This window comes from Lichenostomus cassidix, chromosome 17 (genome assembly GCF_008360975.1).
Source record: "Lichenostomus cassidix isolate B80296 chromosome 17, HeHo_3.0, whole genome shotgun sequence".
Classification (NCBI taxonomy): Eukaryota; Metazoa; Chordata; class Aves; order Passeriformes; family Meliphagidae; genus Lichenostomus; species Lichenostomus cassidix.
In genome coordinates, this window is record NC_139497.1 from 1793937 (window position 1) to 1813262 (window position 19326).

Here is a 19326-nt window from a genome sequence, read left to right on the forward strand (position 1 = left end):
GAATCCCTCCGGGGGCCTCACTCACCCACATACAAGGTCCTGAATAAAATGCAATAACTAAAGCCAATAAAACTCCCTGTTTCTGAGCAGCAGAGATCAGCAGGGGGTTGTTTTCAGTTAGGGCCCCTGGCAATGGAAGAAAATAAGATGCTTTATTTCATTACACTGGAGTCGAGAGGGGAAGGAAGAGGTCTACAGTCAAAATTAAGGGCTGTGGCAGTCTTCTTCAGGCTTGTTCCCATGTTTATTTTAAGGCTTTTTGCTTCAGACTGGATGGATCTGAACCTGTGCAACCCCAGTCCCTGCACATATGCTGATAAAGAAGAGCAATTCATAAATAAATAAATTCAGAGCATGACAGCACAAGGCTGCACTGGTCTCCAGCACTTTGCACATAAACCAGCCTCTGCTATTGCAAGGCAGCTCCTCTGGTGCTCCAGAAATGCAGGCAGGAGCCAGCAGCCCCAGGCCTGAGGGGTTCCAAGTGCCAGTCCCTTTGCCTGGGGGTGTCACTGGCAGTGCCTGGCCCTCCAGCTCCTGAACCTGAGAGGCACAAGGATGAAGCCAGCTGGGTGCCTGGCAGGGCTGTGGTGGGAGCAGAAGTGCTTCCGAGGGAGCCAACAAGCAACACAAGTCTTGCAGGACTTATCCTGTCCAAACCCAGGAAGGATTCTGCACCTTGCCATCCCAGGAAGGTCTGCCCACCCCAGCCTCTCTGGCCCAGATGTGGAGCACGTGGGGTGACCCACAGCCCTGCACTGCCTGCTGGTCACACACCCTCTGGGCTGCAGCTGATTGCTCCCGATATTGTAACTGACTGATAGGCAGATTGACTTTGAAATAATAAGGTTCTCCAAATCACAAGCCTGATTAATAGGATTGACTTAACCTTAAGAGGATTGAATTGATAAAGGTAATAAGATTATTGCTTATTTCAAAGACTAGCTCAGAGTCCAGCTGGGCCTTTATGCAAAGGTGAAAAACACCACTGGTTGGTAGTGCTGCAGGTTTCAGGTGGAGTGTTGGGACACACCCACAGGGGAGGGAAATGCAGCACAGGAGGGTGTGGAGTAGGGAGAGTGGCAGAGGGGCAGCAGCTAGGTCCTGACAGAGGGTGTGAAACCAAGGACCCCAGCCCCAAATCCTCGACCTTTCCATCATACAGATCCTCTGAGGATCTGCTCCAGACACTTCTCTGCCAGGAAATGCAGTGATGGTCCCTCCTCTGAACCCTGGAACCCATCCTTGGCACTTCAGGCCTTTTCTAATTCTCCTTGGGAAAAAGGTGGTGAAGTGAGGGTTAACTCACAGGAATCTGTGTCCATCACCACTCAGGGAAATGAGAAAACCCGAGGGATACAACACTAATACACTGAGTGACCACCGCCCTGAGAGGGCAGAGGGACCACTCACATCCCTGTCTCTGCCTGAGCCCAGCAGTCACTTCCTGACAGCCCTGTGTGGTGTCTGCAGCTCCCAGAGCCCTGACCCAGCACCAGCTCTGCCACTGGAACGTGGGGTTCCAGCAGATCCACACGGGGGGAGCAGCTGCATCTGCTCAGCTGAGGCACAGCCTCGCAGCACAAACAAACAGGGACACATGTTTATTCCTCACTCTGTTCCCAACACCATAAATATTTATTTCCAGTGAGCAGCCGGTTAGTTAGAGCTTTGTCTAATGTTGGGTTTGATCTACCAGCTCTCTGGACAAGAGAGGGTTTTTATATATTTATGGTCATGAACTGAGCCCCAGGAGCTCTAAGACAGCCCTGAAACAGATCTAAGCATGGGAAATATTCTGGAAGCATCAGAAGTTCATTGGGGAGGATGCAGCCACCTATCCACAACCACATCACAGGGGCCACACCAAGCCCTGCAAGGCAGGACTGAGCACTCCTGGTAACACCAACACTGCAGCAGAACTGCCTTATGACTTCGTGTCTTTCATCTGTGGGGTGCAAAACACATGAAAACAGTGGGGCATCTCCACATCCTTACAGGGAACACTTCATCAGAGCGCTCACCAGGAAGGAGGAAGCAGGTAACAAGTGCAGGACTGAGCTGAGAGCCCACATCTGTGTTTCAGCCACCAAATATCCCTTTCAGCCTTTCTAGCCATAAAAAGAGACAGGGAACACCCGTGTGTGCCGAGAGCTGCTGCAGCACTGGATGTCGGTCAGATTTTCCAGCGGGCTGGGGCAGCTCCCTCCCTCCCTGACTGCCTGCACTCAGAACCTTATCAAAACCATTTTCCCCTCCTCTCCACCCACTGCCTTGGCTGCTGCTCAGGGCTTTCCAGGCGTGCCCTGTGCACACCAACCCAGCGCTGCAGGGATGAAGTTCTTTCCCTTTCCCACACAAAGATCAAGGGAAGCATGGACTTTGACTGCAGAGGGGACTCTCTGCTTTCATGCTCCACCTTTTAATCCATTGTTACACAGCTACACAGCCCAGGAAGAAGCAGAGATTTAGGGAAAATTTCAGCTATGGCTCTTGTCTCTCTTCCACCTGCAAACCCAAGTGTCCTATCCCCCCAGCCCCCCAGCAGGAGGGACTCTGGGTTTTGGCAGCTCCAGGGAAGCACTGTTGGCTGGCAGGGATCAGCTCCATAGGGGGTGTCTGTGGGTAAGGATGGCCCTGCATGCACCGGCGGGGCTGCACAGGGACACTGGTGCCTGGGACCTGGCTGTCCCTGGCACGTGGCACCATCACACCTCTCCTGTGGCACGTCTCCTGCCCCAGAGCTCCGGGCAGACACATGGGGCAGACACACAGACCGATCCCAGCCTCATTAAGGGATTACTCCGTATTTACAGCAAATCGCTGCAGGAAAACAGGGCCCGAAACAGCACAACAGCAATTAGCTGCTAACGAGTCTTCGCAGATAATCTACTGGACACTTGTTTCGAAGTCCAACCGTAATTGCTGCTTTAGCTCAGCTACAGCAGCCAAGAGCCACAAAAGCCCCTTTAGCAGCAAAATCAATCAGTGGCTGCGATGGCCACGCCTGCAGGGCAGGGGGGCTCTGCAAGGCTCACCGGGAAGGCTCCTGGTGATGCACGAGAATGAGGAACACACCTCTAGGCCTAGGGCAAGCTTCCCAGAGTAAGGAGGGAGCAGAGGCACGGAGAAGGGGGTCCCTGCCCTGCTGTCCCCACACTCGGGGGTCAGGGTGGTAGGCCAGCCACAGGCAGCTCTCCTGATGGGATGTACCCATGTCTCCCAAGCAGGGCTGAGGGGGTGCTTTCCTCTCTCATTCATTATTTTTTTACCTTACTGCTGCTTTTCCCTCTCCCTGCTTGTCCAGCCCAGGATGCTCCACCTGGTTCCCATGCTCCAATAACTCCTGTTGCTCTGACAGCTCCCCAAACCCTGTGCTAATGCTGATGGCAGATGACAGGCAGGGAAAGCAGAAGCTCCATTTTAGGGGAAAAGTCATCAAGTCTGTTTACTGTTTGCTGTGTCCCCTGTGCAGAGCCTCTGGGATCTCAAGCACTGATGCAGACACATGTCTGGAAACACACTTGCTCTCTCTGGAGCCTCTCCAGCACTAAGAGGCAGAGGAAAAAGGCTGGAGCCGTGACAACCACTCTCAGCCATGCCCACACATGATCCACGGTGATTAAGACTGGGATGACACTTGAAGCCGTTTGCACCAGAACTGTGTAAGCCATGGACAGGGTCCTTCATGGCAATGTTATTCCCACAAAGCCCTGCCATTAGTGCTGCTGGAGCCACAGCGAGGGGCAGCAGAGCCCCTGGTACCAGCACAAGGCAGGGATGTGCCCAGGAACCACGTGCTGACAGCTCTGGAGCACTGGCATGAGGAGAGACACCAACCACATCTCCTTGTGGAACCCCAGCGTTGTTCCAAACAGGACCAAAATCCTTCCCTGTGCCCCTGGGGTCTGAGGCTGCTGCCAGGATCAGGAGGGCTTTAACGGAGCTATTTTCTGTGCCGCTGCAACAGCAGGCTGCAGCTCCAATCCTCTCAGTGAGCTTTGCCTGCCCTGAACTAGATCAGGAGGCCAAGCCACTTCTCTGTCCGACAGATGGTAACTAAACCTAATCCACGAGCTCGGCCACGGGCCCTGGCAGCAATGGCAGCTGCTGAGGAGGCAGAGTCTTGTGATTCCCCCTCAGGTGAGGAGCTCATGTCTCCTCAGCATGCAAAAGCTTTAGACATCTTGCCCTTCCCCAGTTCTCCCCTGCAGAGTTCAGGGAGATGGTAGCAGAGAAAACCAGTGATGCTGTAACTCCTGCAGAGCACAGAAGCTACCAGCTTCCCCAGGAACACCCAGCACACACAGACTGCCCAGCTCAGGCCAGCACTGCTTACATTCCATCCTGCAAAACTGCCTTCTTGCTTACTTTCACAACTGTGCCTGTTTATACAGAAAGAGCCTGGCCCCTGAGCCTCCAGAAGGAGAAAAGTGACTCAGCTGGTGTCTTGTGGTCCCACCAACCTCTCTGCTAATTAAGCAACTTGTGCTGTGTGTGCTACCAACTTGTTTGCAATTAAAAGAAAAGCAGAGCATAATAACGATGGCCTGAAGCCCAAGTGACGCAGAGTTTTCCCAACCCAAGCCCAGTCTGCTCCCTTTGGTGTGTGGTGGGACACTAGGGATGGTGGAAGGTCCTACCTTGGCCTTGCCTGTGCTCTGCAGGATGTGCACCAGCGCCGACGCCATCTCCTCCTTGTTCTTCACGCTCAGCGAGGGCTCCAGCACCGAGCACAGCACCATGTAGTTGTTGGTGATGTACTCTGCAAACTCCTTGTACATCTCCATGGGGAGGATGCTCATGCTCTGGTAGCGAGACTTGATGCGGATCATGGGCCCTGGGGATTTGCCCTTGCCGGGGTTGGGGCTCACCACGGGGTACCACTTCTCCACGAACTGCCGGCCCGTCACCGAGCTCACTGGGATGTTCACCTGCCCAATGAAGTTGGTCTTGTCCTTCTTCTTCTTCTTGTCAGTCTCTTTGTATAAGTGCACAGTAATGTTTTTGAGCGATGGGAGGTTATTAAATTCAAAGTGCTCCCCCCAAAAGACATTATCAGTTTTCAATTTACAGGTAGTTCGTGCATAAAGAACGTCATCCAGGCATAATTCACACAAGTACTTTTTCTTAGCTGGCAGGTCCTTGGCTTCAATAATCCATAACTTTAACATATTCTCTACCCTTCTGCTGTTGTCCTGAAAAAAAGATGGAAAGGAAAAAAGGTCAATAAAAAAGCCCCACAAAACCAAGCACAACAAAACTGGAGATATGAATTAATTATTTCGGATGTGCTAAATGAGCGGAGGCTTAATTACACTTTATTTTAAGGAAATACTGGCTCTCAAGAATTTGCATAATAACACTACTTATGTTAATTTTCCAAAATATCATCGTGCTCTCCATGTCTGTTGGTGCCAATTAATATAAGGAACAAGGGAGATAAAACCCCTCCAAATCATAAATGTACCATTTCCCATTCCCTGCCAAGAGGGCCTCTGAAGAATCTGAAAGAGCCTCACTGGTCCTGAATGGTTTTTGCAAAGCAGAAGCTGCTACAGGTATCTCACAGTCTCCTCCTTTTCCAGGAGAGCTGCTTTACAGCAGCACTGAGTTCATTATATTTACTGTAACACAGCAACATATAACAACCTGAACACACACCCAGGGGTCACCTCATCCACATGGGAATGCCACCACCTCTGGTAGAGGAAAAAACTATTTGTTTTTTCACCATGTTTTAGGGCAGAAGCCCAGAGCACCCAAGTTAAACACAGAGGAATCATAGGAGAGAAAGTCCCATGGGAAAATCATGACAATTCAGAGACAAAAATCTGCCTTGGATATCCTTTAAACAATAACAGAGCCAAGAATAGAGTGGATCTTTCAGAGCTCCCTCATGATGCTGACCTCATCCTGAAAGAACATCCAGGGGTATTTGCTGCAGGAGTGACTCCAAAGATAAAGTACTGGCAGCTGAACCACTGCTGGGATTCTGCAAAACCTGTTTTGTTTGGAAACCCCTCACTGAAACAGCAACCATGGCTTACTCTGCTCAGCCCAGGAGTCTGAGCAGGAACATTTCTGCTGGAAGTCCACAATAGGGTACTGTAGGTTCAGGAAGTACACACAGGAACTGCACAAGAACACTGAATTCCTGACAGAAATACCAAGTCAGATACTGAGAGTTTATTGTCTGCGAACTCAAAGAAAGGTGGAAAATCAGCCATCAGTTACTGCAGGCTTTGAGACAATGGAAACACTTCCAAATGGATTTCCACTCAACATTGCACCTTGGAGCCACAGTGACATGCCCAGCCCCACCTCACATTCCCAGGAGATCTCTCCTGCTAAGTGTGACCACACAAATCTTACACAGCTCTCTCCAGTCAGGGCTACCAGGAACAGCCTTTGGAAAGCACTGGAGCCACTGAACTCCATGGAGGAACACACTGCCAGAAGCAGAAGACCACCTCTGCCCACCACTGCTCATCCACTGAAGGAAATCCTTTATCCTGACACTTGGCACTGTGCGGGGAACAACAAACTCCGAGACTGAGGGCCCTTTAGAACCCACCAGGCCTGGACTGAATTTGTGTGCACAGCCAGGAGGAGTTCACAGGATCCCATCATTTGTGTCTTCTCCTTCCAAGAGAAAAAGACTTGGTTGAGCTCATCAGCTGTGGAATCCTGCATTAATCCTGACAACCTTTGCAGCCAACTCCAGCTCAGAGAGGAAGAAGCAGCTGTACATTTTATTTTAGGATGTACTTAGTCTTAGTGGGCCATAAAAATGCATACTGCGTGTCCCTGTGTTCTAGTGAAGAGAAGGATTTGTTCCTGTAAATCCCAGGAGATGACTTTGCACCTCAACTGGCTGAGAAGGGAAAGCTACATTCCACTGTAGCCTCTGGAAAATGGACATCTGAGCTCCTCCATCACTAAAGCAGACTCTGTGTCAGCAGCTGACACTTGAACTCTTCAGACTATTCAGTCTTGTGACTTTGCTGGCAGCTACCTGACATTTGTCCCACAGCTTTTGGGAGGTGAAAGTCCTATGGAAGTGGCAAGTACCATCAGTAACAGCAACACTGAAGATTCTTCAGGTCTGATCAATTCTTAGTAAGAGCTGAAGCAGCATGTGTTGAGAAAAGAGGGGAAGGAATAATTGGCGCTTGTCTGTAAATATAATTGTGGAAGAAAGCAATATGGAAAAAGGCTGACCTGGAGTTCCACTTACTCACTCCAATGACAATACATCCCCTGCTGCTCCCATGCACTGGGCTATAAAATGTAATAACGAGGAACTGAACTAGAACAGAGGCAATTCCTCACAGCCACTACCTTGTTGGGGTGCACGGCACGCCGCAGGTTCTCCATCCATTTATCTCGCTCTGCTGCCGAACGACACGAGAAGCACTTACTTCCTGATGAAGTCGTCACCTACAGGGAAAGGAACAGGATTATGTCTTGACCAGCACACTGAAGAGTGTGGTTTGGGGGGAGAGGGGGACTTAGGGAAGATGCTAGTGGATTTTTGAATTTTTTTTAAGTAAACAGTTTTACCCAAGCATGAAGCAACAGCCCCTAAGGCTGGTGGAAAAACAGGACAACTCTGTATGTCACAGAAATAATCATAGAAGCAAATTCCAATTACTTCTCCTCTTCCACACCAGAAAACACTAGATAATGGGCCCCATGCATGTGATGCTTTAAACCACCAAGTTCCACAACTGAGAGAGTGCAAATCCTTAGATGAACTAAAGATAAATTGGATCTCCAAGTGGTTATTTGGCATTCCTCCAGGCTCAGCCCCAAGCCTGTGACAGTAACAACCCATTCCTTGTTTTGGGCAGAACACCAGACTCGGAAAGGCTTCCCACCTTCCCCCTTTGTGTCCTGCTGCTTCTGGAGGCCGTGCTGTGAAGAGCATGGACACAGGTCTGTACCTGTCTTGGCCACGGCACAGCTCATCCCAGCTCATGGCCCAGCCAGGGGCACTCAGAGCTCACAGCACCCATCCCCAGCTGGGGAGAACCAGGGGGGCTTCCCAACCTGGACATGGCTGGGGAGTGCTGCTGAGCCCTCCTCTCACCTCTCACCCTTCCAGGATCACCCCAGAGGATTTTCTGCAGTATTTGTGTGACTGTCTCTGGCCATTGGGAGTTCATAGCCAAGGTTTAAGAAACACACCTATAGCAGGGATATTTCCAGGTGCAAGTACCTCTTATTCCTCATCGCATTGCTGCTACTGCAAGGAAACTCAACCCTGCTGAGAGTCCATGGAACACCACTGCCTGGCAGCTCAATGACAGGTGCCAAATTTCCCTCCTATGCCCCCATGCTAAATTCCTCAGCATCAAAGCCAATAGCTCCCTGCACCTTCTCCTCACACAGATATTCCCCAAGCTGCCATCTCCTCCACACCTGCTGGTCCTGACCACCAGAGATGTGGCTCCAGCTCCCTGCCCTTTGCATTTGCCCAGCAATATTCTCCATGTACAGCTCTGCTGGGAGGCCAAACGGACCTGGCTGCTACTTTAAATAACTCCCCTCTGAGCTTCATTTCCGCCAGTCTCAACCTGCAGAGTTATTTGTGAGTGCTTTATCATCTTCCAGTGTTTGTGTTTACACACTGTGCACTGGGTTATCAGCTTCTGGGAGACACAATCTCCTTTAATTTCATGTATCTCCCAGAAGCCCAACCTGTTCTTACAGCAGAGCTGGCACTCGCTAAGATTTGTCATTAGCAAACCTCAATGATAAGTTGAACACATCTCTTCCTTTGAACACAGACCAGGACAGAATGAGAAGAGGCCTCTTCTGTCTTTACATAAAAACGCAAATAATCTTCCAACCCTTGAAATTCCAGAGGGTTTCTCCTTCAGACAGACACTCTCCCTGTTCTTGAAAGCTTTTATACTCTGCCTGTAAAATATATTCTGAGCACCAGTTCTCCTGTAGTTCCAAGAACAGACTCCATCCTAGCAGGCACAGCAGTGTGATCTTTCCAGCATCCTTTCATGCTCCAGAGTATTTCCAGCTTCCTGAAAATCTCTCGTGAGAAACCCACCCTGCATCTCCTCTCTGCTGCTGCTGACGCTCCTGTGAACCTCCATCCCTGAGCCTTCCCACAGGGAGCTCTGCTGGCACACAGCATTGTCACTGTGCCCATGGTGTGGGATCCCCACAGTCCTGATCCTTTCCCAGGAAGAGTTCGCACACCTGGCAGGCAATGACACCTACAGAGCAGCTATGCATGGCCACATCACTGCTGCCATGGTGTGTCTGCTTAGCTCTGAATTACACCTGTGAACATCCCACAAGAGCCACTCAGGAACAGTTTGCAGACCAGAACTTGGAGGGAAATAATACTGAAGTGAGAAAAGGGGAAAATCGTGTGTCAGAAATGAAGTGTGCCTTGGTCTGATGGGAGCTGAAGGCCACATCTACCATGTGTGACCAAAAATGTGGTTTTCCCCAGATTTGCAATGACATCCCAGCTTTGAGTCCTGACTTAAATATTATATGGCATTAATGATATTTATTAGGTATTAATTATCTTTATAAAGAGAATATTCTGGTTTCATCAAAATGTTGGATATGCTGGAATACTGTTAATGTACAGGATAAACTCAATTAATAAAACTCATTAATTTCCAAACTGTTACTTATTCCTGTTCATTATCCCCAGTCCTTGGATGGGTGACCTCTTCAGTCAGATAAAATCCTGTCTTTTTAAGACAGCCTTAAGGTACAGGGTGGCTTCACTTGAAGGGACATCCCTGGAGTATGTAAGTGTCCCAGGGATTTTCCAAGGAGCAGTCAGGGCTCAGCTGCACCCCTGGCCCTGCAGCAGCTCCAGGCATCCAAAGGGCCACATGGCAATGGCCAACATTTGCACAGCTGGATCAAATTTAGTGCTGCTAAATTTAGTTCCACTAAATTCTCCCTTGCTGAGGCAAGGCCAGGATGAGGCAACAGGCTGTGCTGGAGCAACCACAGCTTGTCTTTCCCCCAGCTGTGTGCTGGGACAGCTCAGCCATGGGCTGTGCAAGGGACAAGGCCAAGACCTAAGAGAGCCAATCAGCCCTAATGGCCCAGGATCCCCCAAAGAGCAGGGACAGAACAGCCTCTGGTACTGGCTGAGATGCCCAGTGTATATTTAGCACACACAGCATGTGCAGTGGCACGGGATGATTTGCTGACTGAGGAGTCTTACAAGGAGAAAGAAGATGATGCTGAGTAATTTTAAAAAGAAAAAAAATCAATGAAGGAAACAAGTAAATACTGACTGCCAAGTACTCAGCAAGTGAGAAAAAAGCAAGTTTCACAAAACTAAGTAAGCAGAAAAAGCCAAATGCAGCCCATGGAAAAGCCCTGCCCTGGTGCTGACTGTGCTCCCTGGCAGAGCACTGGGGCTGAGCACGTCTTAATGCAGGGTGGTGGAGATAAAAGGGAGGAACGATTCCCTGCACCTTCATCCACCAGCTGCCTCCCAACGAGCCACTTGGTTGTTTTCCACTGCAGATGGCTTTGGCACCTCTCGCTTTTGTCTCCGTCTGGGTGTGCTGCCAGTTCCTCTCCGAACTCACTCTCCTCCATCTGCAGCCGTGTCAGATCTTCCTGGCCAGCTCCCCGGGCCACGAGGGGGAGGAGCTGTGTCAGGTGAGCACTGATGGCCACCAGCCAGCTGGGGATGGCAACAGCACCCGAGGCACTGTCCCTTCCTGGCCACCCCACTGCTGGGAGAAGGTGCTGAAGGATTGTGCAAGGCTGGCACTGCCCAGCAGCAGCCCCATTTCTCAGCTGCAGGCAGCAAAGGTGCCTGTTTCCAGCAGATCTCCCTTGGGAGCAGATCCACAGCAGCCTCAACGGGCAGGGATGAGGCACCACCAACTGCAGCACCTTCCCAACCCACTGCACAGAAAACACTCGGTTCCCCTTGTCCCTGTGACCCTGGCATGGTCTTCCCACTTGGCATTTCTTGGCCAAGGGTGCTTTTCCAGGACATCCACTGAGCTCCTTTGTGTCCATCAGTGGTACCCGAGTGCTGTGGGCTGTAGGCACTGCCTGGCACCCACCAGAGATCCCAGGAGACCTGCAAACTCATTCCAGTGCTGACCTCAGTTCCAGCTTGGAAGAGGCTCTCAGGAGACACGAGACCAAAGCATTGACACAATGTGCCATTTAGCTCTCACCTCAGTCCTTCCCACTGGAGCTGTTGGTGAGCAGCCACCAGTGACAAATCAATGCTCCTGCTGTTTCCTGGCATTATTCCTCTCCTCTGCAGGGTTTGCAGAACAGCAATTAACACGTTCTTTTTTTATGGTGTTACTCTTCTGTATACAACTCACTTAACCCCAAAATTTTCTTCCTCCTTCCAAGTGCGTGACTTGTGTAACTTCCCTCTCACTCAACTTTCTACAAGTTCTGTTCATATGCCTTCCTCTCCTCTTGTGGGCTGAACAGAATTGGTAAACAACTCTTACATTATGGATGTCACATCTATTTTCCATCTAGCTTTGTTTTATCTTTCTTGAGTGGAATGTAATAGAGGACATATAATTTACAAAACTGTTCCCCTCCTGACCCATCGCACTTGCTCAATTCCACAAAGAATGAGCAGCACTGCAAAATTTGTACCTCAGCCCATTACAGAATTTATGTTTGGGGCTGCTTTTTGTAAGACTGTTTTCATGTTACCTGCTTATATTTTAAGTAATGGGCCTTTTAACTCATTTATTTCAAGAAAAATGTCTTCATCTTTCCAGCCTGACTGCTCTTGAACACTGACACGTGCTCTCATCCAGCACTGCCCATCCAAGGACAGCCTGCAGCCCCATCACCCCTACAGCACATTCCAAGCATGGATACCCCATTTATCTGCTTCTCTGTGTCCAAGCACTAAAAGGTGTTACTTTCTCTTCACAGAAACACAAATATCGACCACCTTATTACTGAAAGAAAACTATTTCCCAGTTCTGTACCCAGCCACTGCCATAAGCAATAATACTTTGCCATCCACAATTCAGGACAAATGATTCCCAAGACATCCTGCATTGAATTATCCAACTCCAGCCTGGGCTGTACGTGTCCCACTCCCTCCCGCTAGCACAGACCTTACCACATGCCAGAACAGATGTCAAAGTAATCTGAAATACTCACAGGTTTTCCTATTTACCCAAACAAGGTAAATAAAGGGTTTTCTAGACAAAGTCCTCCATGCTCCCACTGACAGCAACAGGCTGGCTCTGTGACCACATGTAATGTCTTTGGGAACACTGATAAGGATTAGCACTTCCCAATATCTGTATGAACATAAACTGAACGAGCATAAACAAATTTATGCTCTGCCGATACACAGCCCTAAGCAGTGCAGCACCTGTGCCAGCAGCTCTGCTGCGACAGCGCTTACAAGGAGCTCATTGCTCTGATTGTGTGGATATGATCCTCCTTGGAAAGATGGGAGCAATTTTCTGCCTCTGAAATGGTCTCTGTGTAGCAATTCAGAGCAGCAGTGTTTGGTAACAGCCAGAGCCCCAGATGGCAGCCCACACTTGGCTCCCCAGGCAGCCCCACGGCTTCTTACCTCAAAGCAGTAGTCTTGTCCCAGGATGCTACTGTGGACTGGCTTGATGACTACCTCCTCCTCCATACTGAGATCCAGAGCCTCAACAGCACTACTGGGACTGAGCAAGGACTCGTGGGAGCGTGATTCTTTCAGCCTCGGCATTAGATGGGATCTGGAGGAAAAGCGGAATGGTGTCAGTGGATGCTCTCCTTCCCAGGAAAACATTTTTTCCCAAATCCAATGTGGTCAGGAGTCAATTATTTAGAAGTTTGCAGACTGTGGGTCTCTGAACAACTGAATCCAACTCTAAATGGACACCACACCTGCTGAGGGAGACTTCCCAGGTGTGATGTGTTCCTAAACGAGATTCCCAGGTGTAGTTTGTTCCTAAACGAGATTCCCAGGTGTAGTTTGTTCCTAAACGAGACTTCCAGCTGCAGTGCATTTCTGAGCGAGTACATGGAAGGCCAGCTGGCCTCAGCACCCACTGCTGTCTCATCAGCACCACCAGGTCTGCAGCAGAACCTCAGCAAAACACCCACGTCTGGATCTGCACTCTGTCACCAACAACCCCTGGGCTCATGGGCTCTCTCTGATTGTCACACACATCCCTGGGGTGGGGACAGTGTGGAAAATCAGGCTGTGATAGCCCCATCGATTGATCTAAATGCTCTGGAGTCCCACTGGCAGCATTTAGCAGTGGGGAGCCCACAGACAGCAAGCAGAGCACCATTTTTGAGACAGCCAATACAATCAATGGTGCTGTAACTCTTAAAACCAGAGAGCTCAAGGGGAAAAAAAAAAAAAAGATAGTTAAGTACTCCCAGGGAAAACACAGCAAACCCATAAAGTGGCAAGGAAAGAAATAACTTGAGAGCAAAGGGAGCAGCTGCCTTCTCTATAGCCTGTACCACGTCAGATGTTTCTATGCCAGAGCTCTGATGCTGGTAACTCTGACCTTTAAAACCGCTGGAAAGCACTTTGGGGGCTCCCAAAGAGACCAAGTGTCCCTGCCTACAAAGGGAGTGTGACGCCTTCTCCAAAGGCACGGAAGGACAGCAATAAGGGGAGTTTGTGATATTCTCAGCATGGCCTTTCATGAGCCAAACAACAATGCTCCCAGTATACTCCCAGCTTGCTCTGATGTGTGTGTTGAGTTTTGTTGTTCTCCCGAATAAAGCTGACCAAAACAGAGAGAAATGTCAACAGGGTATGCAAAATTCATCGCTTCCAGTGAATCACACGCCAGGCTGGATCCAGAAAACAGCCCAAGGAGATTCTCAGATAAATGGCAGCAGCAGATAAACAGGTGCCTCTCTAGATTTGCCATTAAGATTCAGGCCATGGATGAAGCCCCAGGTGATAACGGCACCACCCACAGCTGGTTCCCTGCCTGAGCTGCTCCATGGACAGCTCTGAGTGCCCGGGCCACCCCCCTCACCAGGGCCACCCAGCCTGGGGACACGCTGCCCAAGGGCTCTGGGACACTGCCCTGCACCTCCCGAGGTGCCAGCCAGGACCAGCTGTAGTGACACCTGTCAAACATCTGCAGAACAACCACCAGCACGGTGTTTCTGAGGGGACAATCCCAGCCCTGAGGTGCTGAAAGCTCTGCTGGGGTTGGCACAATCCTGTGCCAGATCAGAAGCCCTGGGTTCCCAGCAAAGGCTCTCCATGCCATTAGCTGTTCTCTCAACTGCCCACTCACCCCACATCTCTATGGAGAATAAATTGATCTTTGGGAACCCAGCACAGTCATTTCCCAGTACTTTGTGGCAATTTTCCACTATTTTCACAGAAAAGGGTCCCTATCCTTTTCCTCTGAATGATACTGTAAATTAACTCTAATACAGGCAGACAGATCAAGTTACCTCTGGATGCTGAGTGCAGAACTAATATCCAGCAGCTCAAGAACTGACAATACAGACTGTTCAGCCAGCCCAGATAAACCCAGAATCGAGGCATTTATGGTAAATCTTATTTCCATATTTTACAGATGAAATTAGAAAAGGTGAGAACCAAGCTGAGACTTGCCTTCTCGTGTAGACAAATATAAATACTGATAAAATAACCCTGCAATCAGTACATCACTGAGCTGCATTGCTTCACGCTGGCCTAAGAATTTTTGTACAAATTAAAACAAGTCTATTTTTCATTTAAAACTACTGCAGCTGGATGGCCACGAGTGGGAGTACAGATGTGCAATACGAAGGATTACCAAGGGGGAGTTTCTCAGGACACATTACACTCTCACCAGATTCAGCAAATGTGTATTTATATCCCTCCATGCTCTGCCGAATGCCTCTGGGAATCCTAAAATTAATGGGACTTTTTTTGGGAGGTTATTTGTCAGGTCCTTGCCCCAGCAGGACCTGCTCCCACGATGTCTCTCACTCCTGAGCACCCGCTCAGATCCGGCCCAGGTCAGCAGCAGACACATTTCTCACCAGATGCTGCTCTGTGCAGGGGGAATGCTGCAGGTCTCAAACCAGCCCTAAAAACCCAGCATCTGTCTGTGTATCAAGAGCTAAGTGGGGAGATGTCATTAATTAGAGCTGTTGGGAATCTCAGCAGCAGGGATGAAGGATCTCTGCCAGAGGCAGCCCTGGCAGGGCAGGACGAGCAGAGCCCCTCCCAGGGCTCTGTCCCACCTCTGTTCCACCCCCCTGCCTTCAAAGGGCACACGGTGACACGGTCCTTTAATTTAAATCCAGGGCAGAGAGCACTCATGTCCCTCGTTGACATGGCATTTGTGGCAGGAGCCCATTTACTGGAAAACATTTGCCATTCCCTGCCGCTGCTCCCCCAGACTTCCCCTTGTACCAACAGTAAGAGAAAGGCCACAAGCTGCTTTGCTGCTCCCGAGAGCAGCACCCACAGTGACAGGGACACCAGAGCCCCTGCACACCTGTGCTCCCCATCAGCCACCCCACAGCCCAAGAGCCACACGCACCTGGAACACCATTTGCTGACCATGAATACACATTTTCAAGATGACAGAGGTACTTTGTTCACATTCATCTCCCTCCCATCCCTGTGAAGATGCTGCCTGTGGGGCCATCCGATCTCTTGCTCCAATAACTCACTGCGTATTCCAGGTCCTGTCCCGGTTTACGTCAGCTGATCTAATTCCAATCCTACACCTTTGTTTTAATACGCTGGGAACGGCCAGCTGCCCAGAGCCATCTCACAGCAGGAACCCTCTTTCCAAACAGCACATTCAGTTCTTTTTGCCAAGGGCCTTTTTTTAATCCCTTTCTACTTGCCTAAAGTTCAGTTGAAATGAAGGGGGGAGGAAAAAAATCTCATAAAAGACCACATTAGTTCTAAAGAGAAATAACATTACTGCTACTGGCAGTGACCTGGCGAGTCCTGCGGAGCAGCAGCCAGTCTCTGGTTATTAAAGAAAGAGCTCTGCTGCCCGAGAGCAATGAGAGAGGATTGCTGTGCTAAATAATAAAAGTCATAAAACATTACCACGTGAAGGGATGTATCCCCTCTGCCTGTGCCCTCAACAGCCACTCAAGTATCACCACATCCAACCAGGACCATGTGGACTGCAGGGCAGACACGGAAAAACAAGCATGGAGGGACAATCCATCCATCCTCTCCTCACTCAACTCCAGGGCTGGGTTTTGAGCAATGGAGACAGCAAACAGCACTGCAAAGAGGCAACTCTGTCAGTCCTCATTTCAATTCCTCACCTGCCTGAAACCACCCAGCTGCTGCTCCTGTGGTTTTATGATGAAAACGTTCCTGATTATTTCTGAGAGACAGAAACAAACAGGGAACCTGGTGGGTGGCTGCATAGGGATGGAGCAGACACAAAACCTAACACCAAAACACGAGGGGAAAAAATGAAGAGCCTTTCTTAAATCTCCTACTGCTCTGCTCTGAGAGCATGAGCAAATTGGGGAATTCTGAAGAAGTCCAGGCCCTAAGCTGAAGAAGTCCCGTTGGCAGCAGCTGCAGAGCTGGCAGTGTGTTCTTCCCCGGTGTCAGAAGGATTTGATCTCCCAAATTACAGGTCTGAGTCTGTGACACGTCTCCTGGCCAGGAAAGATTCCCTGTGTGCAGCTTTTTGAGGCTGACAATTCTTTTCTGTGCCCAGCTGGGAGCAGGTTCTTTAGGGCAGCCCTGACCTCCTCCCCAGCACTCGCCTGCTGCAGGGGGTCCTCGGTGGCCAAGCACAGCACAACAGCCCAGCAGATCCACATGCAGCATAGACAGAATCTAAATCTGTCTCCAGCCCGGGGATTAGGGGTTTGTTATGACCGAGAACAAAGTGCACAACTCCAGTAAATTGATTTGCAACATCAGATGGGAGAAGGATTTTAGCAGTCGCAGATGGGAGTAAACCCACCATCCTCTGCCAGTTCCACCGGGGAGCTCTGCCCTGTGCCTCTGACCATCCTGAGCCTCACTGCTGCTGGTTCACTCTGGGACGATGCTCTGCAGAGCCCGGACTGCTCTGATTTGCTTCCCACTCTCCTCCGGAGCAGCTCTCCCCAGGGCTCGGCAGCAGCCCTGTGTGACCCCCCCGCCGGGGGCTGACTTCCCGCTGACCTCCGGCCGCTGCTGGCAGTTCTCATCCCTTCCTCCCCTGTGCCTCATCCTGCTTCAATGTAACAAATAAATATCAAAGCGATGTTATGGGAATAGCCACCAACAACAGCACACAAGAGAACTTGCAGGCTTCCAGAAGATGAAGAATGTTTTTTTTTCCCTGTAGGAGAGGACGTGAGGATGGAGTCTCAGCACGCAGCAGCACATCCTTCTCCATGTTCTGCTACCCTGAACTTTCTCCTGCCGTTCCCTGAAGTCCCAGCTGCTGATCTCTGCCTGGGAGACACTGCTCAGCACGATGGGAACCCGGCGTTACAGGTTGCCCTCACTAATGCAACACCTTCCCTGAGCAACACAAAGGACATGTAATTAAACTTATTAATGCCTGCCCTTGTTTTCAGACTGCTCTCAGTTTCAACAGGCAGCAGGATTAATTACAATTCAAAAGGACTCCGTCAGCTCATACCAGATTCCAAACGTTGTTTTGGCCAGAGCAAACCTGAAGGACGATTTTAACCTGTGACATTCACCTGAGTGTGGGTATTTGTTTAACAACGTGCCACCGCAAAGTTTGTCAGGGGCAGCCTGCAAGCCCAGCACAGGACAATCGATGACATTTGTGATGTGCAAGAGGAGAGGAACTGCAAAAGCAAGGAAAGGGCATCAGGAGCAGGATGGAAAAAGTAATGAGAAATATACCTGAATTTCAATCATCAAAGATGTTTTTAAAGAGCCTCTTTCCCATAAGCAGAATGGCATCAACATGTTACTTTTAACAGAAATCAACACTTACATTAAAAAAATACCTTTCGTCGTATCAGCCTAAACCAGCCTAAAGAGTGCCAGATCTGGGGACATCTGCTGCAAACAGCAGTGACAGATCCACCACTCCAATTTGGAGCCCGAGCCACAGCACAGCCCTGAGAACAAGTCATTCCCACAGCACCAGCCTCTGGAGCCAGCAGGGACCATAGGGCCTCAAAAACCACCTGGGACACGTCCATGGCAGCAGAAGCAAAACGGGGATGCAGGGACCGAGCCAGAGCCACCTGCTCCCTGCCAGAGCTCCCGGGGTGCTCCCAGCTGCGCCCCAGAATCACCACCTTCCCCGAGCGGAGCAGGGGGGAAATAAAGGGTTTGATTTTTATCACCTAAATTTGCATAACATCAGTCTGGAGGCGGAATCAGTACAAGGCAGCGAAGGCGAGGCAGGATGTGTCCTCCTGGACCAACCACACGGAAATGGAGCCGCAAGGCCCATCGCCACAGCGCGGCCGCCGAGCCCGGCCACGGCTGATGAAACGCCGCCAAGGATGAAAACAAACCGCGAACGCACGGAGCGAGGGCCGGAGCGCGGCCGCACATCGCCGAGCCGGGCCGGCCGGGAGCGGCTGTCAGCTCCGGTGCCTCCAGCGCGGCGGCCTCCGCGCCCCGACCGGCCCCGCTGCGCGCCCGCCGCCCCCGGCCCGTTCCGGCCGCCGCCAGCCTCGCCCCGCCGCTCCGCTCGCACCGGGCGCCGTGCGGGAGCGCTTGGGGCGCGGGGCCGGGCGCGAGTTGGAGCTGCCCGCGCACCCCGGCACGGCCGCGCAGCCCCGCACTCACCCGCAGGGCCCGGCCCCGGCCCCCGCCGCGCCGCCGCCGCGCCGCCGCCCCGCTCGGGCTGGGCCATGCCGCGCTCCCGCCGCCGCCGCGGGCGGGGACCCCCGGCCCGCCGCCCCCGGCCCCCGCCCCGGGCCGGCCCCGCCGCCGCTCCGCCCCGCCGCGGCCCATTGGCTGCGCTGTAGCTGGGCAGAGCGCCCCGGGCCCACCGCCCCCGGAGCGCGGGCTCGGCTCGGGGGGCAGCGGGCGCACCTCGCTCTCCGCCGCGGCCGGGGGTCTCCGCTCGCCCTCCCGCCGCCGCCCGGCAGCGCCCCGCGGTCCCCGAGCCGCTCACCCCTCGCCTCATCCCGCCTGTCCCGCCCGCCGCCCTCATTCTGTTGCGATAAACAGGAGGAAAGCGCAGCTCTCCGGGAGCCCGTGTCGTGCGGCGGCTGCTCCGGGCACCGCTGTCCCCGCCGCGTCCCTCGGCCCGGCACCGGCAGGGGAGGGACGGCACCGCCCGCCTGTCCCTGCCCTCGGCCGCGCTCCGCATTCCTTTCCCGTTTCGGAGAGTCGAGTCACTGACCTTTGCAGCAACGCGATCCACA

The 19326-nt window shown here is 51.5% G+C and overlaps 1 protein-coding gene across 13 annotated transcripts in view; it reads right to left on the reverse strand.

Moving 5' to 3' along the window:
• The window catches only part of DAB2IP (DAB2 interacting protein), a 157284-nt gene that overhangs the window by 25745 nt on the left and 112213 nt on the right, over positions 1-19326 (reverse strand). For 10 of the 13 annotated variants that reach the window (XM_085076758.1, XM_085076760.1, XM_085076764.1 and 7 more), the window contains 3 exons: positions 12593-12746; positions 7345-7443; positions 4644-5198 (listed from right to left, as the gene is read on the reverse strand). In XM_085076758.1, the coding sequence (XP_084932884.1) occupies positions 4644-5198; positions 7345-7443; positions 12593-12746 (808 nt within the window). Of the gene's footprint in view, positions 1-4643; positions 5199-7344; positions 7444-12592; positions 12747-18742; positions 18849-19073; positions 19225-19304; position 19326 lie in introns of those variants that run through there. The other 3 variants (XM_085076766.1, XM_085076767.1, XM_085076769.1) reach the window with 3 other exon arrangements.